The 26177-nt window shown below is 39.8% G+C and overlaps 2 protein-coding genes and 1 long non-coding RNA gene across 5 annotated transcripts in view; all 3 read right to left on the bottom strand.

Moving 5' to 3' along the window:
- LOC106939372 (clustered mitochondria protein homolog) overlaps nucleotides 1-3896 on the bottom strand; it is a 24492-nt gene extending 20596 nt beyond the window's left edge. The window contains exon 1 of one of the 3 annotated variants that reach the window (XM_015021755.1): nucleotides 3341-3896. In XM_015021755.1, coding sequence (XP_014877241.1) covers nucleotides 3341-3467 — 127 coding nt within the window. In that variant the 5' untranslated portion in view covers nucleotides 3468-3896. Of the gene's footprint in view, nucleotides 1-1130; nucleotides 1232-3340 lie in introns of those variants that run through there. The other 2 variants (XM_015021756.1, XM_015021757.1) reach the window with 2 other exon arrangements.
- Nucleotides 3897-4993: 1097 nt separating this feature from the next.
- ccdc92ba (coiled-coil domain containing 92Ba) lies at nucleotides 4994-18716 on the bottom strand. Its single transcript, XM_015021759.1, has 3 exons — nucleotides 18516-18716; nucleotides 13591-13638; nucleotides 4994-9615 (listed from the first exon to the last, which is right to left on the bottom strand). The coding sequence occupies exons 1-3, from the start codon at nucleotides 18706-18708 to the stop codon at nucleotides 8906-8908; spliced, it is 951 nt and encodes a 316-aa protein (XP_014877245.1). The 5' UTR covers nucleotides 18709-18716; the 3' UTR covers nucleotides 4994-8905.
- Nucleotides 18717-20258: 1542 nt separating this feature from the next.
- On the bottom strand, nucleotides 20259-26065 carry LOC106939371 (uncharacterized). The gene is made up of 3 exons (XR_001422823.1): nucleotides 25349-26065; nucleotides 23884-24028; nucleotides 20259-20536 (listed from the first exon to the last, which is right to left on the bottom strand). It is a non-coding gene; the product is annotated as an uncharacterized LOC106939371 (long non-coding RNA).
- Nucleotides 26066-26177: the final 112 nt, after the last annotated feature.

The raw sequence follows: 26177 nt of genomic DNA, 5'->3' as shown, positions 1-26177 counted from the left end.
TTAAAATATAAAAAAAAAAAAAATAATTTCCCACTTTTTCCTTTTTCTCCCCCCCCCCCCCCCCCCAAAAAAAGTGGAATAAGTCACCATGTCTGGAAACTTAAACACATTTCCTTATTTAAGGTAGAAAAAAATGATTAAAAGCTTTTTCTTTTAATCATTTTCATCATCATTAAAAGCTTTTGGACAGACTAATTGTTTTATAAGACGTACCACTCATATTTTGGATTAAGGCAACGCTATTCTAAATCTACAGTCAGCAAGTTACCAGTAGTATGTCACTACCAGAGCTGATAGCCTGACTAATTAACCAACTAGTAGGTCTATAGAGCACAAAAGAAAGACTAATATATGCAAGCTTATTCTTAGTTTTGCTACAGGTGTTATTAAGTTTTAATAATTATTTCAGCAGCAGTCAATGATTGTTGCTTTTATGGTTGTTAGATCATGTCATGTCTAGAAAGTACTAGAAATGACATCTTTTTGCACTCTAGCATCGATGCCAACGGTGTCAGTGATTCCTGGATTAACTGGGCCGATCTTCCACTCACGAGAGCTCTAAGCTCTTTAGAGCCACTGAAAGTGACCCTCACCTTAATGTGTCTACAGTGCCGCCCGCTGAGAGCCTGCTCCTGTTACAACTCCTCTCTGACACATGATTAGGCCATGAATCTGATTAAGGTCTCATGCAAACAAATACAATCTGCAGGGCAATCTGAAAGCAAGAAACATTTGTTCACCAATATAAATGAGAGATGACTAGATTGCATGATTAGAAAGACATGACGAGGGGAAATCCCAACTACTAAGAAGAAGAAAACTTCATAAATGAAAAGTGCTGCTTTATGCTTAATCTTTTAATTTTAGTTTATTTATGGCGAATCTGATTATCAGTGAGTGACAACTCATCATCCAGTCCTGAAACCCCTCTATGCGGCAGCAGCTGATCGGTCCTTGTCATCCAGACACAGAGACAATTCAGTGTCCTCTCCACATGTTGAGCCACCGGCTGCAGTGTCTCCTGAAGCTCTGCAGCTTTTAAACTCCCTGACGGAGCTCAGTTCAGCTTCATCTGCCTCCAGCAGCAGCTCACAGTCGAGACAGCAACTTTTAACCTCCGCCGCACTCACCTTTTTACGCGACACTTGCTGTGTTTTCAGCGTAACCTTTCCTCCTCTCGCCGCACATCATGACTTCTGCAACAGCGAGCTTCCGCTTCCAGGTGTTGTGCCGTAAAGCGCGACTCTGTCGTCACCAGCAACCGGTACGGCAACGCGGAAGTCAGTGTGAGATTTGTTGTTCCATTAAAGGGCCATTACGCTGATTTTAAAGACTCTGGGCGGCCTTTGGTTTAAAATCTAAAAGTTTGTTTCAAGGTGTGAAACACAAAAAGAACGTGTTTTCCCAAACAAAATAAAGCACTTATGAATAAATTGCTTTGAAGAGTATGAAGTTGGTGTTTAATCATTTCATCCAGGTTTGACTAGTGTGAAACCTGCTGTTTACAACAAGATTAATATGTCCTAAATGTGCAAAAAAGACATTTGGTTTCTCAAATAGATGAATAGTTTGGGATATAAATAGTGATTTAAGTCAATAGTGTCCAAACTTTTTCCCACACTGACCAAAATCAAGACACTTGTGGATCACAAACAGAGATAATACAAATATTAATAATAAATTTGATTTATGCTTGTGGTCCTACTTTCTTTAAAATTAAAATTAAAGTGAAACATATGGTCAAGTTAAAAGTACTATTAGGCTTAAAAATTAGCATAGTTTTAAATAAAACCTGAATAATTGGATGAATATTTGTTATCTGTCTTATTTAAAAATTGACCATATACATAGTGTTGCAACATTTTCCTTCATAAGAAGTTTACGCAAAAACCTGTAACTAAACCATTTTAAAACTGCATTTATAAACCAACTACTTAAGCTAATTTGGGCAAAATTTTTAACAACTTTTGTATTGCAAACTGGAGCCACACTGAAATCCTAAAAGGTCCCCAAAGCTGCACTTCAGAGATTTCTGTTCTAAACATAAAAAAATACTATTTTAAAGAATTTTTAAAATGTGCAGAAAAAACAGAAAAGGTTTGTAGTAAATCTTTCAAGTATAGCTAATCAAAGAGTCTGCAGAAGCCTTAAAAAACAGTGTAATAGTCCTTTAGTGGAGTGCCGAATCGTATACTATCTTCAACCTCAACCTAATACAACATTATAAAATAACTATTTACAGATGTGTTTTCAATTAAAGTACACAAAAAATATTACAGCATTATTAGTAATAACTACTATTTTACAAGAATGCTTTTAAATGCGTTTCTTGTGAGGAAAGTCTTTTTACGGCAACGGCGCTTTTTGCGACACAACACCGGTCAGAGTGTTGCCGCTAGCCGCTGAGTGGCTCACCGGCGTCACAGCAGAAAACCCGACTTTAAACAAAGTTATAACGATGGACCACGCCTGTCAATTAAACTGCCCAACACACGGCCCCTGTAGCGCAAAACTCGGCGTGTGTCCGAGCCCTCTTTGCGTGTCTGTGGGCAAAGAGAGGCTCCAGTGAAGGTGACCTTCAGTCAGTTCCACTGACACCCTGTTACCGAACATGTGCGTCGGAGTGAACTGGCTCACACCGGCATGTGCTGCTCTATTGATTCAAGTCTGAACACAGATATCCGGGGTTTTTAGCGCAAGTTTTCATGTTCTCTGGTCTGAAAAGATCTGGACAGAGCAACAGCTAAGTGCATGCTAGCTGGGAATGCTAACTGTGTGGAGCTGGAGCTGCTGGAGTTAGCATGGCTTAATGTTGGTGTCAGACGAAAGTGCATGACAGTCACTGCGATAAATTGCAGTACAGCAGTGCCATTTTATGGAAATTGATAGATGTTGTTACCGTTCTACAGCTGGATGTCAGAAGGTTTGTATTTTGGACACAAGACACCAGAAACTAATTATTTGGGTCAGGAGATGTCAGGAAAGTGTCCTAGCCCGAGCTAGCATACGTCTGAAAGCAATATTAGACTACAGCATATCCATTTAAACTAATTTAACATAAAATCGCGTTAGAACAACGTCTTAAAAGCCTCAATAAGCAAGTTTCGGTATCACTAAGAGGGTGGGATACTTCTCATTCAGAATGAGTGGACAGCATAATTACCCCTTTACTCCTTCACTCTTAATACTTTGAAGTGTGCAACGGAGTGAAGGCACTTAAAGATCATAACGCTGCACGCAAATGTGACTAAACTCAGTCAGGGAGGCTTGCACCGGTTCGGAGGACAAAGTCTTGTCGCTGCATCCCTGATGACCTCAGCTGGTCTGCAGCAGGACTCACCACAGCCGCAGGACTCCTTCAGGCAGCCCTTACTGGTCCCAGTGCCCTCCTGGGCTCCGTCCCGTTGGAGATCCACCGGATTACAGTCAGGCACTGACGCCGGGATGTCATCTGTCTTGCTCACCATAGTCGGCAGTCAGTGTGTGGCTCCAGAAACTGCCCTCCTCCGTGCAGCTTTCAGCTCTCAGCAGTGTGCTGTGGTTTTAAGTCGAGAAGCAGAATCAGAACCGGTCCGCTTCTGAGGCTCACACCTGGTCCGGAATCTACATGCGAAGGGTAGCAGCGGCTTACAAAAACAAGGCTACAGAGGAAGGACAGAGCTGTACATGGTGGTGGCGCTCAACACACGTGGTTTCCCTCCCCTCCTCTTGACCTCTTTGCCTTTGCGTGGACGATCTCCACCTACAGAGCGTGGCGCTACGGAAAGCCACATGCGACAAATGAGCCCGAGCAGAGGCAAAGTGGTGCAATGAAAGGAGTATTTTGAAATAAAAAAAAATCACGGTGACAGAGAAGCGCTGTCATTCTTACACCAGATGAATGTTAATTATGATTAAGTCATTACGAAGAGGACTAAGAATTAAAACATTAACAGAATCTGGCTAGTGTTCTGTGACTGTAAGCGTTTTGAAACTAAAAATCAGTAATTCAAATCAACATTTTTCTGGATCTCAAACAATGTGCGTGAAGGTATCATGTATTGTTTGGAGCGACTGAGTTTCTGAGACATTATGAAGGAACTTAAGAAAATGATGCGATTTTTTAAAATCTTTTTGTTTTTCTGATATGCATGCTATTTATTTATTTTCTATTTTATTATTTATATTTGTTTACTTTGGGGATTAGGTTGTTTAATGTAAATCAGATGTACTGCTGTAAAAAAAACAACCTTACTGTAAAATGTTTAATAGCACAGAAAGGAATAATTAGATGTTAGCCTAAGTAAATAAATATACACTCTCCATCAACAACAACAACAATAATAATAATGGTAATAACATTATGTCTATAAATATTTTTGTCTTATCCAGATCTTAACTTTTTTTCTAGTAATTTATCAGTTTGCCCTTGTTAAATATATAAGAGGATTCAAATGTAATTTATTCTTCATTAGTTTAAAATTATACACCAGTATCCAAATAAATATGAAGTGATTTATGCTCAAGGATTATAAGCTCTTACTTTTTTTTAGGATGACAGTCTAGGTTTGGTCTTCTGCACACAATCCTAGTGTAATATTTCTAAACATTTGTCACCAGCTTTGTCACCGTTTTTACATTTGTCACGTAAAAACGTCCTTAATTGAAGAGTGAAAATTTGTCTAATCGTGTATGAAACTTTTAAGAAATAATTTTATGCTAAGCTAAAACTAAATAGATATATATATTTAAACACACATGAAAAGACGTAACCCTTTTCTTCTCACTGCCTCATATTTAGAAAATATTTTACCCAATTGAGTTAAACAGAAAATGTTTGACTTAATGTCAGATGAAGACAAAACATATGTTCTTAGAAGGCCCGACTATTTGGGGCCTCCTAAGGACAAGTTTGAACGTTTAACGTATTATTCTAAATCGTCCTTAATAACAATACTTCTAAATATAAAAAGACTGCAAAAATAAGACAAAGTTCTTTCTGTGAATTCATCAATACACTTGCAAAATTTCTCTTTAATTGTCTCAGATTAACTTTCAACAACAAAGTATTCGGCACACTCAGCAGTCCCCTATTTTATTCCATTTTTGGTACAGTTTCACTGTAGGTTGCCAGCACAGTATATGCGGTAATCAGCATCTCATGCTCAGCCTCAGGCCAAACCAAGACAAGAACCTTAAGGGACACCTTTCTTCATCCCATGTCGAGTCCCACACAGCATTATTGCTAGAAATAATCAAGAAAACATGTCCAAGAAGTGGCTTGATGGAGGTAAATAAATGCAGTCCAGAAAAATCAACTTTAGACCTAAACAATGAGAAAGTATAGAAGCATTGCTGCTTCCTTCTTTCTGTCTAATAAACAGAGTAAATCTTTAAATTATGATTTTTATTCTTCCGTCAGCTGAGATTTCTCTTAATATGTTGTAAAAAGTTGGAAATGAACAATCCAGGCTTGGATGAGTCACTGCAGCTGGAATATTAAAGGAAAAAAAAATAGATTTTAAAATGTGTTGAGATTACTTTGTTCCAAACTAGATGATGTAGAAGAAAAATGTTGCAGTAAGGGAGTCTAACAGTCGAACGTCCGCATGTCCTATTTTCAGTGCAACAGCTGTCTTGGAAAAACAAAATAACAACCAGAGGGTGGGCTAAGATATTTAGCAAAATAATTCATTTCAACTAAGACAGTCCATAAAGGGATGCAATAATATTCCTATTTGCTTAAGGAGTGGAAGCAAAGAAACAAATCTATCAGACAAAATTACAAACCAAACTCAGAAGGTTAGATTATCACAAAATATAAAGGTAATTCCTCTTTAGCTCTTTTTAGAATATGTAACCTTAAATATAAATACAAATAATCAATCATCTATTAACATATTGTTGTATATGTAGTGCTAAATATTTAGCTGGGAGATTAGGAAGGAAGCAAATCAGAACAGCAGCAAAATCACGTTTGACGTCAATAACAGAAAATTCAGAGCAGACACTGAGAATTACACACAGTAAAATGATATATATCTATAAATCCCAAACGGAGAGAAGAAATTTCCACCCTGCCCTGCTTATTTCGTCGTGCACAAATCACCTGCTATAAGGCTGCAACTACAGAGAAGTAGTTACTTTTTAGAGATTGCCTTCGTACAGTCAGCAGAAAAAAAAACTTTCCTAAAAGACATAACAAAAAAGTTTAAATTTAATTTAGATTTTAGTGGTGTTAACACCAGAGGTCATCACCTTCTGATTTCCAGAGAGAGATGACTCCCGTCTTTCTGGATATTTACAGTCTTTGTGAAGATTTTTAACATTAAAGAGACACAAATGAGTAAAACCAGCCATTAAAATGTACAGACTCCTTAAAGATGAAACTCTTTTGTTTGTTTGCTTGTTTGTTCTCCTGAGGTCAAAAGAAACTCCAACACAACAAAGCAACAGATGAAGTCGCAGTTCAGGAGACAAGCCACACCTGAGGAAGACTGGGCCGCTGGTCGCTTCGCCCCTTCGCCGTTTCATGCAGGTTGTTTGGTTCAGTTAATCATTTAAAGTGGTTCTGTTCATGTCGGCTGCAGCGGAGTTTGTTTATACGACTTCAATGAATCATATAAACAAAGGTCGCACAGGCTTTTTTTTTTTCTGTTAGATTATTGGCCATGATCATAGGATTGGTCTTATTTGACTGGATCAAATGGAAATCAGAACCACACTCAATGGAAATTTGCTGTAATGCAAAAAAGGACACAAAAAGATACAAAATCAAATAAAATTTAGCTTTGAATATTTTTAACACTTTATTTGAAGTGTTGCATGGCACTGTCATATACATAAACGTGAAGAAGTCTTCATGAATGTTTACAACTGTTGTCATGAAGTGTCATTCGGTAAATAATGACACCTTTAAGGCAAAGTTGCACTAAAAGTTGCATTAAAAGTCCATTAAAAGTGTAAACTTAGCATTATTTGGTCAATAATAACCATTTTAATGCAAAGTTCTATTAAAATTTCCATTAAAAGTTCATTAAAATCGTCAACTTTGCATTAAAAGTGTCATCATTTACTGAATGACAACATTCATAAACATTCATGAAGACTCCTTCTTGTTGATGACAGATGTTATGCCATGTATGACAGTGTCATGCCAGTCTTATGCACACACCTTCAAATAAAGTGTTACCGAATATTTTTATGATTCAGGAACACTAGTAACACATATTAAATTAAATAAAACTAGCTAAGGGCGTGGGTACCAAATGATTTGTAAATAGATGTGAAAACTGAAGGGGGTTGGGCAGAAACATTCAAAGGTGGCTGCAAATAATCTTGATGAACTCCAAAAAAAAAAAAAAAAAAAGACATTAATGACATAAATATGCGTAAAAGTCCTTTTTCAATATTCATATTTATAAAATATGTGATGCATAAAACTGTCTGACCAAATTAAGCTTATCGCGGTGGCCCTCTGTAGTTGTCCCTTGGTGGGCACCTTTGAGTTTGGGTTACCACGGCAACATGGCGAAGGGGAAAACTGACCCAGATCTCACAGTCCAACGAGTCACAGCCGAGAGTTACCTGAATGCGGCCTTGTTCTGTGAAGTTTCAACCCAAAGAAAAACCCTGAAGATCGTCAAGACAGGCACTGAGGCACAAGTTCAGCTTTGAATCTTCACAACTGAAGTATTTTCAATAGCAAGAAATTATTATTAAAGATGGAAGAGTAACTTTTGTTATTTTAAATGTTTGCATAGATTTGAACTACATCCGATTCTTTTTGTTTTCTAAAATTGTTTTCTTCAAGCGATCATTTGTCTGTGGATGAAAAACTAGAAGGGAAACTCAAGAGACAAACAATTTTACCTAAAGCAAGTCTAACACGCTATAGACATGTTTTGAAATAATAGGGATATTGGAAATTCAGTGGTTTTTACTTTTCATCCGTCTTATGCTGGTACAAAAAATGATCTGAAACCGCAGTTCTTTTTTTCCCCAGTGTCTGAGCCAAATTAGTGACAGATTCCATGTTAGCATTTTACCAGCCCTTTCAACACCACCTGAGAAGTTTGAAGTGATTATTTTAAAACTCAGACAAGTTTTTGTGTTGAGAGAAAACTCTAGACATTTGAGTCTCCAGACTAGCCTGTTGACAATTACGTCACTGTAGTGATACATGAGAAGTAAAACGTGAGCCGGTACTTTGGAGAATAGTTAGACTTTCAGCTGTTTCCGTTCACTTCTGCTATGTTGTAGACAATTACTGTAGAGCTCATTGTTTTAACAACTGTCTTTCTCCTTCATGAATAAATGGGAAACAGAGTTGTAAATCTGAATATGCAGTAGAGTCTGCTAAGAAAAAGGCCTTACAATTTCTAAAATAATTACAAACTCATTTTCCACATTCTATATTCTGCTCATTGTGATTAAAACACACACACACACACACACACACACACACACACACACACACACACACACACACACACACACACACACACACGCTCTGCTCCCACTCAGGTATTTTCAGCTGCGACTCAGTCGGAGGACACCGACACTTGGACACGCAGCCTGATTTACAGTCGGCCTTGGAAGATCTCAGTTGACTGGGCCGAGGTCAAACTCACCGTCTTTACAAATCAAAGCTTCAAAATTAAGGCTCCGCAGAACGCAGAGCATCTAACAGCAGTGTAAACCTAAGTCGTGACACTCACCGACGTTTGCTATGCAAGTTATTTTAGGATTATATTAAAGATTATTATAAAAGTATTAGCAGTAGGTGTATGGTAATTAAATAGCTAAACCCAGTCTCAGTAATAATTCAGTCAAGGTGCAGAGCAAAAGGTAATAGTATTAACAGTCTGATGGAAGATAGCATACAGCGGTCGCTCTGTCGGGTGAAAGCAGAGATGCTCAGACGCTAATCTGCGTTGGTCTGAGCAGCAGGGGGCGCTGCTGCTGAAGACATCAGTCTGGCTGCTTCATCGTGGACCTCCACCGCTCCCTCCCCGCCTCCTTCCTCCTGGCCATCCCTCTCCAGGCCCAGAGGAGGCTGTCTTTGTGCCACAGTGTGTCTGGAGCGGGCTCTGTGCCTGCGAGGCTGCAGGAAGAGCGCCGGGTCCGGCATGGCTGTGGGCTCCGCGGGGCCCAGCACCTTCTCTATGGGGACGCACTCCCGAGCGCGCTCCACTCTGGAAGACACCCTGATGTTCTTACGCTTGGGTTTGACCACAGGAGAGGACGGGGAGGCTCCGGCGAGGGGGGAGGAGTTCTGCTCGGCTCCCAGCTGGACCCCCTGGCTGCTGGCCCTGGCCAGGAGTCCCTGCCTCTGCTGCATCCTCTGGTGGTGCAGCTTCTGCTTGGCGGCGTGCAGCTGGAAGGAGAGGTACGCCGCCGCCTCCGTCTGCTTCTGAAGCTCCGTGTTCAGGACAGTGGAGCAGTGGCTGCGCCGTTTCAGTTCCTCCAGGAAGTGACGCTCCTTTTCCTTGAGGTTGGCCCTGAGGGCTCCCACCAGCGCTCCTTTGTGACCCAGCTCCTTCCGGAGCTCTCCCAGAGTGTACTCTTGCTCGTCCAGTCGCGTTTCCAGCTCCTTGCAGCGGGCCTCCAGCATCTCCTCTTCCTCCAGTAACTCTGTCACAGAAGCAGAGCAAGTATGAATATCTTATAAATGTTTACTGCACAAATAGGGCCCGTTCACCCTTATACGCTTAGATAAAATCAAGCGCAGGACCTGGCAACTACTGTCAAGCCCTTATGGAAAAGTGGCAAAGCAAAAGAAATTGGTGGAGAAAAAAAAAAAAAAAGCCAGAAAAGATAGCGATTGGTCATGTGTTGGATACAGATAACGTGGGGTGCTCTGGTAAGATGACTCAGTAATACTGAGCTACATCCAAGAGTTTTAGATCTAAGCATGTATGTTTAAGAATGATCCAGTCAAAACCGCAACACATTTGAGAACCTGTGGCTGTCAGGATTATGGGTTGTTTTGTAGTTTTGGTCGTGTATTGCTTAGCTCATCCTTGTTTCTGTCTTACTGTAGAGCAGTTCATTTTCAGTCATTTCAGCTACGTCGTATTTCATCTTCCCATCAAGTCTGACCAGCTTCCTTCTTTCTGCTGAAAATAAAAATGTCTGCAGCACATTGCTGCCACCACTGTATTTCACAGCGCACCTGATGTGTTCACATTGACATGCAGGGTTTGATTCCTCCCACACATAATTCTGCATGTTGCAGATAATGTCCAAATCGAATCCTTCCTGTTAGATACTTTCCCCTCTTGTTAGAAACCAAATGAAATGGGGAAATTATTAATATATTCTGCCTTGTCTTTATGAACATATTTTAATTTGCAGTCCCTCCACATGACAGGATGACTGGTCCACCCAATAAATATTGGGAATCTCCAGTATATGTGTACTATTCTCAACAGAAAGCCCCAAAGTCAGACTCCTCTGCTGTCGGTTTCCTGCCAAGGTTAGGTCTCCCACGTTGTGCTGTTTAATTTTTAGTCGTCTTTTAGTTCCTGCGAACAATCTTTGAGCCGTTTCAGTCCCACCTCCAGGCAGAGGAGGTTCAGGCTAAAAGCTCTGAGTCGGTAAAGTTCAGTGACTTTGCGGTGGATCATTGTCCTGCTGCTTAACCCAAAGTGGGCTTCAGTTTCCTCAAGCGTGCAACGCGAGGCGGAGGTGAAGTCAGACGTGTGGAGGTTGGTAGCGAATGAGCAACGACTTTTAACTTCCTACAAGTATTTATTCAACTGAAGCAAAATAAAAAAAAAATGAAGTGCCAACTTTACTATATGCTACTAGAGAGCACACAAAAATACACACAGGAGAGTAAAAGGATGACCTACTGGTCATAATAAGGCAAGTGGTGCCACCATGTGGTGAAACACTGCATTACAGCAGAAGGAACTGCTGAAAGCAACAGAGCAGCTCCACATCATCACACCACCACCTCCCTGCTTGAATGTTGATAATGTGTAGAATCAGATCATTTTGTTGAATCATGCTCCAAAGCAACGATGTCTGCTGTTAAATAATTAAGTGCATTTGATGGGGACGTTTTCCTAACGATACAGCGGAATCAGCAGTAATCTATTGGGATGCGTTATTACAAATTACAATGTCTCAAATTACAGTGGCAGCCACACAGTCTTCCTCCTACTTATTTTTAAGCTAAATACAGTTTTATTACAAAATGAACAGGATTACTCAGACGACATCTTGTCCTTACTGTATGTATAGTTATTGTAAATATTTGTGCATATGTGGATGCATACATTTGTTTATTCCCTTTTTCAAAGGGTACAATAAGCAGTTTTCCTTCTAAATGGCTTGAAATAAAGCAATAAACTAAATCAGATCCAAATACATTTGGCCCCAGTTGAAGACTAGATCGTTTTTGATATGACTTGATACCTAAATCCCTAGAAATTAGAGATGGCGTGCTTTCTTTTCCATCATGGCCGTAATGCTATCTGCCCATCTTTATCTTCCCCTCCTCCACGTCAGTCACCGACTGCGTCCCAACTCCTCATCCCTCTCCTCTCCGCCTCACGCCGCCTCTCTCCTCCCACTTCTTCCTCTCTCTTTCTTTTTCAGGCCTTACATCTGAGTAAAGTCTGTAAGCAGACACTCCCACTGGGACCTCCAGTAGGAACTGGGAGCAGAAGAAGAAAAAAGGGAATGGATCGATTTGTAAGGCCATGCTGTATTAATGGATTGGGGGATAACCTGCCCTGGAAATAAAGGGATCTAATGGCTGAGTAATGCACCCAAGCCAAAACCCACTTCTTACTCCTAGCAGCCACACTCGCTCGCCTTTTGACTCCTCTTCCTCCTCTCTGTGTCTAATTCCATGTGACAAAATGGAGCCCGTCTCTGCAGCCACAACTGGACATCAGCCATGAGGCGAAGCTGTTGGATCACGTGTGTGTGTGTGTGTGTGTGTGTGTGTGTATCTCACACTCTAGCAGAGTTGTTGCAAATTTTTTTTCACACAGCAAAACTGCACATATGACCAGCGGAGTAAAACATTCATGGCGTGCGAACGCTTTGTCAGAGGTTTCTCTGTCTTAGCTGGTGCAGGGATGAAGGATGAGCTGCTGACAGGGATCGGTTCCCCTGAGGGATGGGAGGGGTGGTCAGCTGGGGATGTAAATGTTCGTCTGTCTTTGTGTCCTCAGAGCAAAGAGTAGAATAAAAATCCAAGAGGCAGCAAATTTTCACACTTTGCTCGTTACAGGAACAAGCTTTAGTGCGTTTTTTTGTTGTTGTAAATTTTCTGATAGAATAATGCAAAACTGCGCACAGTTTTGAAATAATAATAATAAAAAAAAAGACTAAATGGGATCACGGAGATTTACTACCTACTTATTTCTCTCTATGCCCTGAAATCCACATTTGTCCGTTTTTAGGTTTCATCACTTCTCATTTGACTTGTGTCTAACCAACAACGACCTACGATCACTGAATGCTCTGCTGTTCCACATCCCCAACTGAGTTTCACTTCTAGCTCCAACTATTATACATAAATTCAAAGCAGGTGAAAAATGTCAATTCGTCATACCGTTTTTGATCTCGTGTTGTTAATAGTAGCAAAACTGGTGCTGCCTTCTTTGCCAGATTTCCCTTTTAAGATAGATTTCGTTTTTAGTGGGACTTCCCAGGTTAGATGAAAGGCAAAAAACTAAAAATAAGGTTCTTAGCAACATGATCCCACCTACGCCGTTAGGTACTTTCTGTTCAGGTGGCTGAATATAAATATAAGCCACACTTCATACTTTTATTTGTACATAGCAATGCATTTGTTTACTTCCTCATAATAAGGACTACTTTATTTGGATAAGTCACAAAAAAAATTTAAAAATAAGATTTGTGATTTTAACCTGACAATGTGAAAAATCTAACATGCACTAATACTTTTCAATGACAGAACAAGATAAAACTGAGAAAGACATTTGGCACATTATCAGGGCTCCCACAAACTTTCCATTTCAAACGACTTGATCAAGAGTTTTCCGTCCGATTTGAGGGGAATATGTGCAGTTAAGTATTAAACATTTTCATAGTTTGGGTAGTTTGATTTTGTAAGCTTTCTTTTGAAACTGTAGCAAAGTGAAACTTTGGTCAATTAGAATCTCTAACACATAAGAACGGAAATGAATGATCAAGAATCAAATGCAGATCCTCTAAATGGGATCAGTGATGCAATCCTTTAACAAAATTTTTAAAAACAAAACAACAAAAAAAAGGAATTTTTGTGCTTTGTTTGAATCTAAATCAAAAAACAAAACAAAACAAAAAAAAAACCCAACAACTTTAGTCTAGTTCAAAAATATTAAAATGAGGCCGCGCAAGCTGTGAAAAACCCATTTTTGTTATTTAGTGTGTGACAGTAAGACAAACCACAAGTCATCAGTGTGCTCAACAGTGAAGGAGCAACATCATCATCATCATCAATGTAAAGGGCCCCTCCGTTTTTTATAGATTTGGGTTTCAACATTTTACCCATACTCAATTTTAACCTTTCTGTGCTCATCCAGAATATGAAAATTACTAAATCAACCCCAGACTTTTCCAGATCTTTCAGAAAGTGCATACCTATCTGCGTCCTGCCTGGAGGCTTCGATTTCCTCTCACTCGTCAGCTCTGAAATGAGAAAAAACAAACAAAAAAACAACACAAACTGGCATCACAGAGACGAATCATATCTTGTTTTATTTATTCTGTTTACACATGTTAGCTACAGTTTATAGCATATTCTCAGAAAACTCATGAATAATTTACTCAAACTAAAATGTGAAATCATCAAAAACTGTATGGAATAGACTCGGTGGAGCCGTCGCAACATAACCTATTAAAAACGGTCTGTAGTGTTCCTTTACATGGATTACAGCGCCTCAGTGGAATCAATACATATTTAAATTTAAAAAAAAACTGGAGGCTCAGGTTCAAGAGGAAACATAAAGAAACAGAAACCATCCACAAGCTCAGCATTTGGCTTTCTGCTCTGCAAACCATGGCATATTTAACAAAACAAAAGCTGACCATGCTGCACAGCCTGGTCCCTAAACAATTAAAGTCTCAACTTTAGCCTGCATTTCATATAAACCATAAAAAAGCAACAGGTCACTAAGATGGTTTGGCTCATCACAAGGCAAGTTGTTTAGCGATGAAGTCTTTTCTGTCCTTGTAATGCCTCTATAGAAACACCAGGGGTCAGTTGGATCTTAAAGGGGAAGACACACACAAACAGGACTGAAGGAGATTTCCAGTTTGGACACTTTAGACTCTGTTCAGCTCAGAGTTTGGGTCGTTGGCCCTTTAAGAAATCCCACAGTTCTATGTAAACTACAGGTAAAAAAAACACAGGATAAGACGTAATGTCAACAACCTACAGTACAAATTAATATAAGATATATTTTTAAATCTGTTTCCTTTGTTTTAAGCATTTCTATTTTGAAGATGGCTAATTTCTCAATTGATCCAGGAAGTAAAAAAACAAAACAAAACAAAAAAGCTAAAGAGAATCAGGAGGTCAAAACATTAAAAAAACAGATTAAAAAAATATCTTTCTCTGCTATACAAGACAATTTTACTTTTACACCTTTTATCTTACACCAGGTAATTCAAAGCCATCAAGAAGATGCAGAAAATATAAGTAATCGTTTCAGTTCTGCTTAGAGCAGGAGATTTACTAATGTTGATAAAAACATGTAAATCATTCTCATCCTCTAAGTCTCGAGCATGACTGTGAGCTGTATGGAAACAAATCCAGTCTGGGATAGTTCTGTGGGGCTTGTCATTTCCCACGTCGCTGAAGCTCACCTGAATGCATCACGGTCTGTAAAACAACCAGTTCATCCCTTTGAAATCTCTTCATTTCCCACTTTATTAATTCAGGGGTGCAAACACCTTTTCATTATAATGGTCGTACTTACTATATTTTTTTCAAGCGCCCGACTACTCTGTTTACGATGCTCATTTATTAATTGAGCCAAAGACAGCTTGAAGTGAAAAGGCGTAGGAGGATCGCTGCTTGTGTCTGGCCCGTCAATCAGCGTGTCGGCATCAGACATCTGCTCAGCCAGCGAATCTGTCACACACTTCAGCTCGGCATTGGGGGGTCGATGGCTGGCTCATCTAATCCTCAGATATGTCTGAACGTACAGAAATATTCCTGTAAGAGGAAATATTTAAAAATTTCTATTTTCAGGCACAAACCTTCCAAACTGTTGAATTTCTTTACTAGATAATAAGGATAGGCCTGTCGCAATGAGTAATAAATCAATTAATCACAAGATTAATTCAAACTTTTTCCTTTTCTCTCTCTTTCCACCAAAATTGTGTGACAAAAGTCTTCAGTTTGTTGTTTTGGTCTCAACTATCCCTTTTTTTTTGAAGATTAATTTTGTTCACAGAGACTTCATTTTATTTGTCGTTTTTTTTTTAAATTATTATTATTTTAGATATTTAAAGAGTTCCAGTGTTAAATGTTTGCTAGAATTTACAGTTTATTGATATTTCAGAGTGAGTTGGTGCATTATTATGCCAATACCGTTATATTACTTGAAAATGGCCTTTAAAGAACAATATTATCATTTATGGCAATAACGTCTGGGACAATTTATCATCCAGACAAATTTGTTATTGTAAAAGGCATGGATAAGAACTTATTTACTTTTGTTATCATTGTATTTATTATTTCCCATTTCCCCATCTCTTATCCTCATGTCACACCATTTCTTTCCTCCGCTCTGCAGCTGGCAAGAAAAGAGACGGAGGCAAAGAATCAAGAGGGAACAGCAGCAAAAGGGAAAGAGATGGAAATACTGTCAGAAAACTTTCCAGCAGCTGGTTTTATGGTAATGAAGGACGGCGGAAGAGCTTCAAAAGCTCCGATTTCTTGTTATCCTTCTGCACCATCAACGCAAGGCATTTATGCAGCCAATTCATTAACAACATGCCGATAGTGAGGGAGGACTGAAAACGGAGCATTCAGCACATTGCAGCATCCAGCAACGCTTTGTGGGTCAGCCTTATCTCCAGCAGCCCATAACTGAGCATTAGAGGTTTTCTGTTTCATCGATTCTGCCTTGAATGCTGCAAAGATATCCTGAAGGACAAACCTACTGACAGAGACAATAAAACGTGCACTAAAGCAGGGGAGGGGAAAAAAAAGAGACCTAATTTAAAAGAAGTGAATTAGCTTGTGGCTGAAGGAGACGGCAGCAAAGAGGCATTTTATGCTGATGAGAAAATTCAGGAAGCAATAAAAGGTCAGCAGCAGAAAGACGCAGCTGATGATCACAACATGCTCGGCTCAACCTTGCAGCAACCTTCGAGGCGGCAGATGAGTGAGCGGACTGAAAACACACATTTCATCTGCAGACATTAAGAAACGTCCCCTTCGTAAAACCTATTGAACACGTAGGTGCACTACAAACATAAATGCTCTGAAACTGCGCAGGAAGCATGTCTTATTACGCGACGAACGGCTTTCTATAAAAGCCGTGCGACCGTCGAGGTGGATGGCGGGATTTCAGCAAGAGACTCCAACTAAACTGAAGGCTGAAACATGTATAATATTTAATGCCGTGCTCTTGAGACGACGTCTTTAGCATTTCGCGTTGAGAAATCAGATCTTAGGTTTGTTTTCTCTTGATGAACGTTCAGTTATCCTGTTCTTCTGAAAAGCACGATGTCTGGCTCGTTTTGTTGTGGCAACAGCTTCTTTATCTAATTATATCAAGAGTTTTGTTATAATAGCTGCTTTTTTTTTAAATCTCATAATGGGATACAAAGATCTCTAGGTTGCACTGCTCTAATGGTGTTCAGTTTTTGAGCCTTTTTCTCAAACACTTTACAAATTAGAGAAACCTGAGCATCAGCGAGCGCCCCAAACTGTAAACGGTCTCTCACGGCATCTGCTCTTGAAAGCAGAAAAAGAGGAGAGAACGAAGCAGCGGGTGGTGGGAGTGTTTCATTTTTTAGGAGGTGTGTGATGTCACCGGTCCAGCTGCGCTGACCAGATGTGAGGGCGCCGGTGCTACAGAGAGACGAAGGGGGTCATTTTCAGCACAGCTGGTCACCCTGCGTGGCGCAGAGCCATCCATCCATCTCTCTCGCGTAAACACACCAACCCTTCCCCCCCTCTTCTCTGCCTGTGTCTGTGCACCACAATCCCTTTTTTATGGATTACTGGAGCTATGAGATTAATGGAAAAACAATTACCCTTATATCTGCAGACATATTTTAATGCATCTCTGGCAGTAAAAAAAAAAAGAAAAGAAAAAGACAAGGGTGTTGTTGTTTTTTTTTCATGCTGGGACAAAAAAGCTGCCTTAGTTTCTAAAAGGGTAAAAACTGAGTTCGGTTTGATTAAAGGTAGTTTGTGGAGACAAAAGCAGGAGAAATTACTTCAAGGAATGCCCAAAAATGAAAACGCTGTAAATCTAAAGATATGGGAGCATGTTTACAAAGAAGATGAATCCATTACTCTCCAAACAAGAAAGCAGGATGATGTCATCATGTAGCCTCTGTCTGAACATGACTCATGGTGATGTGGTCACATCGGCCAAACAATGGATGCTTTCTTCCATTAGAGTCAGAAGCTTGATGAATTATAATATAATTTTTAAACAAAGCAAAAACAGAAATGTAGGAATCTATATTTACTGACCAAATCCTGTCCTGGGGAGAAAGGATTAATAAGTGGAGTCCTTCCTGATTAATTAAGAGCTGTGGTCACTAAGAAGAAAATACAAGGGATGCTTAAAGAAGATTAACAAGAGAAATCTTTGACCTGAGGGTGAGATCACAGGAAATTAAATACGCCATACTGGAAAAAATTTAGACATTTTCAAATACCAAAAACAAAAAATCTCTTTCTAAACATGTTTCTTAAATGATCTGAATGAACAATAAATCTAAAGTAATAGCATTGAATTTAAGACACCGTTTTGGCAACTAGATTCTCATCATATTCGTGTCACCGGGACGTGAACATCTACAGCATTCGCACAGCGACACTACAGGTATCGTTTCGTCTGGTGAGTTCTTAATGTAAACTGGAGCAACATTTTAGTAAAGCCAAAAATTATTCACAGTTTAACGTGATCTTTCCCCCCAGAAGCAATATTGGCGTACTGAGGTGGCCCAGTCAAAGTCCAGATTTGAATCTAATCTGTGCTAAAGATTAGGGTGACGCCAAGAAGGCCTTTCCATGTCACCAAATCCATGAAAATACCATTAGGAACATGGAATATGTTTGATGATTAAATATTAAGAAGGGCATAAATAATCTGCAACAGGCTATTTAATTTTTTTTTTTTTTTAAAGCGTAATGTTTTTAAATTTATATTCCTTTTACACAAACAGTCGACCAAAAGAAAAACTTTGATTTAAAAAAAAAAAAAAAAAATTATATTTGCCACATAAACATCAGCTTGCAAAAGCGACGTTCTGAGTCAAACAGACATTCCTGGAGCGTCAGGGTTACACAAGCGGCTGCACGCTTCCCTCACCTGAGCAGCGTTTCTGCAGGGAGAGGATCTCCAGGTGGAGGCCGTGGAGCAGAGTGAGGTGCTCCTGCCTGAGGAACACCACGCTCCTCTCCACGCTCTGGATCTGATGAGAGAGGCGGCTTTCCTCAGCCATGGCTGCAGGAGTCTGCAGGGGGCAGAGGGAGAACAAATAAGAGGCTGACTTTCTTAACATGCCGCTGTGCGAAGCTCAACAGAAGAAAATCTGTTCAATCAAGGCCACACTGATGCTATAAATACGGTAGTAATGACCAGGGGTGCTCCAAGGGGGCACTGACCTCACCTAACATGCAGAAAATATATATTTTATGTAAATTTAAGAAATTGAAGCCAAGGAACTGCTTTAGCTGGACTTTGGGCATATTTACGTTTGATGTTTTCTTTGGTGTGTGAGGAAACAGACTTCTGGTTGTTTGATTCTTTGTCAAAACAACCTGCTTTGTTTTTGTTTTTTTTTTTCTTTTTTTTTTTTTTTTTTAAATCTAGCAAGACTTGACCGATCACTAATCAATCAGAACATTGTCCGAAAATTAGCCCAGAGTCCCCGTGGCAACTTTAAAGGAGCCGCAGCGATCGACAACTCTGTTGGGAAAATCAATTGACAGGAAATAATGCAAGTCAACCACTCAACACATCTGACCTTTAAGGAAAAGAAAGCAATTTTTTTTAAAAGAAAGCTATAAAAGAAAAAAGTGCAGTTTGTAATTTACTAAAAAACCATATAGAGCCATGGAAAAAGGTTCTCAAGTCNAAAAAAAAACTGGAGGCTCAGGTTCAAGAGGAAACATAAAGAAACAGAAACCATCCACAAGCTCAGCATTTGGCTTTCTGCTCTGCAAACCATGGCATATTTAACAAAACAAAAGCTGACCATGCTGCACAGCCTGGTCCCTAAACAATTAAAGTCTCAACTTTAGCCTGCATTTCATATAAACCATAAAAAAGCAACAGGTCACTAAGATGGTTTGGCTCATCACAAGGCAAGTTGTTTAGCGATGAAGTCTTTTCTGTCCTTGTAATGCCTCTATAGAAACACCAGGGGTCAGTTGGATCTTAAAGGGGAAGACACACACAAACAGGACTGAAGGAGATTTCCAGTTTGGACACTTTAGACTCTGTTCAGCTCAGAGTTTGGGTCGTTGGCCCTTTAAGAAATCCCACAGTTCTATGTAAACTACAGGTAAAAAAAACACAGGATAAGACGTAATGTCAACAACCTACAGTACAAATTAATATAAGATATATTTTTAAATCTGTTTCCTTTGTTTTAAGCATTTCTATTTTGAAGATGGCTAATTTCTCAATTGATCCAGGAAGTAAAAAAACAAAACAAAACAAAAAAGCTAAAGAGAATCAGGAGGTCAAAACATTAAAAAAACAGATTAAAAAAATATCTTTCTCTGCTATACAAGACAATTTTACTTTTACACCTTTTATCTTACACCAGGTAATTCAAAGCCATCAAGAAGATGCAGAAAATATAAGTAATCGTTTCAGTTCTGCTTAGAGCAGGAGATTTACTAATGTTGATAAAAACATGTAAATCATTCTCATCCTCTAAGTCTCGAGCATGACTGTGAGCTGTATGGAAACAAATCCAGTCTGGGATAGTTCTGTGGGGCTTGTCATTTCCCACGTCGCTGAAGCTCACCTGAATGCATCACGGTCTGTAAAACAACCAGTTCATCCCTTTGAAATCTCTTCATTTCCCACGTTATTAATTCAGGGGTGCAAACACCTTTTCATTATAATGGTCGTACTTACTATATTTTTTTCAAGCGCCCGACTACTCTGTTTACGATGCTCATTTATTAATTGAGCCAAAGACAGCTTGAAGTGAAAAGGCGTAGGAGGATCGCTGCTTGTGTCTGGCCCGTCAATCAGCGTGTCGGCATCAGACATCTGCTCAGCCAGCGAATCTGTCACACACTTCAGCTCGGCATTGGGGGGTCGATGGCTGGCTCATCTAATCCTCAGATATGTCTGAACGTACAGAAATATTCCTGTAAGAGGAAATATTTAAAAATTTCTATTTTCAGGCACAAACCTTCCAAACTGTTGAATTTCTTTACTAGATAATAAGGATAGGCCTGTCGCAATGAGTAATAAATCAATTAATCACAAGATTAATTCAAACTTTTTCCTTTTCTCTCTCTTTCCACCAAAATTGTGTGACAAAAGTCTTCAGTTTGTTGTTTTGGTCTCAACTATCCCTTTTTTTTTTGAAGATTAATTTTGTTCACAGAGACTTCATTTTATTTGTCGTTTTTTTTTTAAATTATTATTATTTTAGATATTTAAAGAGTTCCAGTGTTAAATGTTTGCTAGAATTTACAGTTTATTGATATTTCAGAGTGAGTTGGTGCATTATTATGCCAATACCGTTATATTACTTGAAAATGGCCTTTAAAGAACAATATTATCATTTATGGCAATAACGTCTGGGACAATTTATCATCCAGACAAATTTGTTATTGTAAAAGGCATGGATAAGAACTTATTTACTTTTGTTATCATTGTATTTATTATTTCCCATTTCCCCATCTCTTATCCTCATGTCACACCATTTCTTTCCTCCGCTCTGCAGCTGGCAAGAAAAGAGACGGAGGCAAAGAATCAAGAGGGAACAGCAGCAAAAGGGAAAGAGATGGAAATACTGTCAGAAAACTTTCCAGCAGCTGGTTTTATGGTAATGAAGGACGGCGGAAGAGCTTCAAAAGCTCCGATTTCTTGTTATCCTTCTGCACCATCAACGCAAGGCATTTATGCAGCCAATTCATTAACAACATGCCGATAGTGAGGGAGGACTGAAAACGGAGCATTCAGCACATTGCAGCATCCAGCAACGCTTTGTGGGTCAGCCTTATCTCCAGCAGCCCATAACTGAGCATTAGAGGTTTTCTGTTTCATCGATTCTGCCTTGAATGCTGCAAAGATATCCTGAAGGACAAACCTACTGACAGAGACAATAAAACGTGCACTAAAGCAGGGGAGGGGAAAAAAAAGAGACCTAATTTAAAAGAAGTGAATTAGCTTGTGGCTGAAGGAGACGGCAGCAAAGAGGCATTTTATGCTGATGAGAAAATTCAGGAAGCAATAAAAGGTCAGCAGCAGAAAGACGCAGCTGATGATCACAACATGCTCGGCTCAACCTTGCAGCAACCTTCGAGGCGGCAGATGAGTGAGCGGACTGAAAACACACATTTCATCTGCAGACATTAAGAAACGTCCCCTTCGTAAAACCTATTGAACACGTAGGTGCACTACAAACATAAATGCTCTGAAACTGCGCAGGAAGCATGTCTTATTACGCGACGAACGGCTTTCTATAAAAGCCGTGCGACCGTCGAGGTGGATGGCGGGATTTCAGCAAGAGACTCCAACTAAACTGAAGGCTGAAACATGTATAATATTTAATGCCGTGCTCTTGAGACGACGTCTTTAGCATTTCGCGTTGAGAAATCAGATCTTAGGTTTGTTTTCTCTTGATGAACGTTCAGTTATCCTGTTCTTCTGAAAAGCACGATGTCTGGCTCGTTTTGTTGTGGCAACAGCTTCTTTATCTAATTATATCAAGAGTTTTGTTATAATAGCTGCTTTTTTTTTAAATCTCATAATGGGATACAAAGATCTCTAGGTTGCACTGCTCTAATGGTGTTCAGTTTTTGAGCCTTTTTCTCAAACACTTTACAAATTAGAGAAACCTGAGCATCAGCGAGCGCCCCAAACTGTAAACGGTCTCTCACGGCATCTGCTCTTGAAAGCAGAAAAAGAGGAGAGAACGAAGCAGCGGGTGGTGGGAGTGTTTCATTTTTTAGGAGGTGTGTGATGTCACCGGTCCAGCTGCGCTGACCAGATGTGAGGGCGCCGGTGCTACAGAGAGACGAAGGGGGTCATTTTCAGCACAGCTGGTCACCCTGCGTGGCGCAGAGCCATCCATCCATCTCTCTCGCGTAAACACACCAACCCTTCCCCCCCTCTTCTCTGCCTGTGTCTGTGCACCACAATCCCTTTTTTATGGATTACTGGAGCTATGAGATTAATGGAAAAACAATTACCCTTATATCTGCAGACATATTTTAATGCATCTCTGGCAGTAAAAAAAAAAAGAAAAGAAAAAGACAAGGGTGTTGTTGTTTTTTTTTCATGCTGGGACAAAAAAGCTGCCTTAGTTTCTAAAAGGGTAAAAACTGAGTTCGGTTTGATTAAAGGTAGTTTGTGGAGACAAAAGCAGGAGAAATTACTTCAAGGAATGCCCAAAAATGAAAACGCTGTAAATCTAAAGATATGGGAGCATGTTTACAAAGAAGATGAATCCATTACTCTCCAAACAAGAAAGCAGGATGATGTCATCATGTAGCCTCTGTCTGAACATGACTCATGGTGATGTGGTCACATCGGCCAAACAATGGATGCTTTCTTCCATTAGAGTCAGAAGCTTGATGAATTATAATATAATTTTTAAACAAAGCAAAAACAGAAATGTAGGAATCTATATTTACTGACCAAATCCTGTCCTGGGGAGAAAGGATTAATAAGTGGAGTCCTTCCTGATTAATTAAGAGCTGTGGTCACTAAGAAGAAAATACAAGGGATGCTTAAAGAAGATTAACAAGAGAAATCTTTGACCTGAGGGTGAGATCACAGGAAATTAAATACGCCATACTGGAAAAAATTTAGACATTTTCAAATACCAAAAACAAAAAATCTCTTTCTAAACATGTTTCTTAAATGATCTGAATGAACAATAAATCTAAAGTAATAGCATTGAATTTAAGACACCGTTTTGGCAACTAGATTCTCATCATATTCGTGTCACCGGGACGTGAACATCTACAGCATTCGCACAGCGACACTACAGGTATCGTTTCGTCTGGTGAGTTCTTAATGTAAACTGGAGCAACATTTTAGTAAAGCCAAAAATTATTCACAGTTTAACGTGATCTTTCCCCCCAGAAGCAATATTGGCGTACTGAGGTGGCCCAGTCAAAGTCCAGATTTGAATCTAATCTGTGCTAAAGATTAGGGTGACGCCAAGAAGGCCTTTCCATGTCACCAAATCCATGAAAATACCATTAGGAACATGGAATATGTTTGATGATTAAATATTAAGAAGGGCATAAATAATCTGCAACAGGCTATTTAATTTTTTTTTTTTTTTAAAGCGTAATGTTTTTAAATTTATATTCCTTTTACACAAACAGTCGACCAAAAGAAAAACTTTGATTTAAAAAAAAAAAAAAAAAATTATATTTGCCACATAAACATCAGCTTGCAAAAGCGACGTTCTGAGTCAAACAGACATTCCTGGAGCGTCAGGGTTACACAAGCGGCTGCACGCTTCCCTCACCTGAGCAGCGTTTCTGCAGGGAGAGGATCTCCAGGTGGAGGCCGTGGAGCAGAGTGAGGTGCTCCTGCCTGAGGAACACCACGCTCCTCTCCACGCTCTGGATCTGATGAGAGAGGCGGCTTTCCTCAGCCATGGCTGCAGGAGTCTGCAGGGGGCAGAGGGAGAACAAATAAGAGGCTGACTTTCTTAACATGCCGCTGTGCGAAGCTCAACAGAAGAAAATCTGTTCAATCAAGGCCACACTGATGCTATAAATACGGTAGTAATGACCAGGGGTGCTCCAAGGGGGCACTGACCTCACCTAACATGCAGAAAATATATATTTTATGTAAATTTAAGAAATTGAAGCCAAGGAACTGCTTTAGCTGGACTTTGGGCATATTTACGTTTGATGTTTTCTTTGGTGTGTGAGGAAACAGACTTCTGGTTGTTTGATTCTTTGTCAAAACAACCTGCTTTGTTTTTGTTTTTTTTTTTCTTTTTTTTTTTTTTTTTTAAATCTAGCAAGACTTGACCGATCACTAATCAATCAGAACATTGTCCGAAAATTAGCCCAGAGTCCCCGTGGCAACTTTAAAGGAGCCGCAGCGATCGACAACTCTGTTGGGAAAATCAATTGACAGGAAATAATGCAAGTCAACCACTCAACACATCTGACCTTTAAGGAAAAGAAAGCAATTTTTTTTAAAAGAAAGCTATAAAAGAAAAAAGTGCAGTTTGTAATTTACTAAAAAACCATATAGAGCCATGGAAAAAGGTTCTCAAGTCGGATGAGATCAAAGTTGAATTTTTTGCACCTCACTCTACTGAAACCTGTCAGTGGCAGCATCATGCAGCGGGAACGCTTTTTTTTTTTTTAAATCAGAATTGATGGGAAGATGGAGGAAGCTGAGCTGGTAGAAACAAAACCTCAAAACTTTCTACAAAGTATCGACTCAGGGGGCTGAATTAAATGGCTCAGCACCACGTGGACGTGGGTAAAGTTTCTTAGAAAGATGAGCTAATTTAGACCATTTTTTGATCTCATTTGAGCCAAAACTAATCTGACCCCTTAGGTTCAACTCACATCTTCCTAAAAGTTTGCATGCATTTGTTTCCTCTTAAAAAAAATTTAAACAATGTATTATTTTTCTTACTTGACATTTCCACACAAACTTATTAGATAAAAATCCCAGTGAAGTTTGTGTTTAAGTAACATGACAAGATGGTAAATTTATTTATTCATCCATTTTGACCTTCTTAGTCATTAGCCAAAATTTTTAAGTGTCTTTTATTCACTCATTGCCTTTACCAAGACACAACATCACACCAACACTTGAAATTCTATTATTGCTTTAGTTTTGGTGCACCAAGGTGAGTGACCCCCCATCTGGTCACCCGTTCAGAAACTTTCTAGAGGCGCCCCTGCTAATGAGTCAAATTAGCAGAGGATGCAGGCAGCTCTCCAAGAAAGACTCTTGCTTACCTTCAAAGTGAGGCTAACCAGGTTGACTCGAGAGAAAATGACACAGACGCGTTATAAAACGTCCTGTGATGCGGGCATGCTGCTCTCCGGCGCTGCTCCAAATCCTGCGGGATGCGACATTCACCGAAACTCCTCTCATCTGAAGCGATAAAGCGCTTCCCAGCGGCATGTGACGCCGTTTATTTAGAGGAGAGAGGGAGGCTGCGCGGCCCCATCGGTCCTCCGACAAAGCCGCTCCTCCTTGCAACGTCCGCGCCGAGCCTCGCAGGCAAGAGCATCGATCAGGGACGGGATGTAGGACAGCCTGGCGGTGCGCAGTCCATTATAATAATAATAATAATAATTATCATTATTATTGTTGTTGTTTCCCAGGATGCCTCTGCTGCTTCTTCACCCGCGGAGAGAAGCACAGAGCCGCTGGATGGAGCTGGGAAACGATGAAAACAAGCCACCGTGATCAGAGCATCGTACGACAGAGTGAGAGGGCCAGCTGATTGGAGGAGAGAGGACCTGACAGCTGCGCGTCAACACGCATCAGGATCAATATAGGAGGGCAGAAACTGGAAAGTTGCCGCTCGGAGCAATAAAACTTTCTAAGAGAGAGAAAGGATTTTTTTTTTCCTTCCGTTTCCCACAAACAGAGCTGATATACGTGTCAATCCTTTTTGGGTTCACGGACTTGTTCTTGTGTGTGTGTGTGTGTGTGGATTTTTTAAAAAGCATTTTTGCATAACTAGGTCGTTTTTTTTTTTTTTTTTTTTTTTTTTTTAAATTGCCAGTGTGGGGATTTGTTTATTTAAACCAAAACTGGATCTAAAAGAAGGCGAAG

The sequence above is a fragment of the Poecilia latipinna genome, unplaced genomic scaffold (assembly GCF_001443285.1).
Source record: "Poecilia latipinna isolate Pla-1442-1.1 unplaced genomic scaffold, P_latipinna-1.0 Scaffold2848, whole genome shotgun sequence".
In the NCBI taxonomy this organism is placed as follows: Eukaryota; Metazoa; Chordata; class Actinopteri; order Cyprinodontiformes; family Poeciliidae; genus Poecilia; species Poecilia latipinna.
This window is presented reverse-complemented; position numbering and strand designations above follow the sequence as displayed.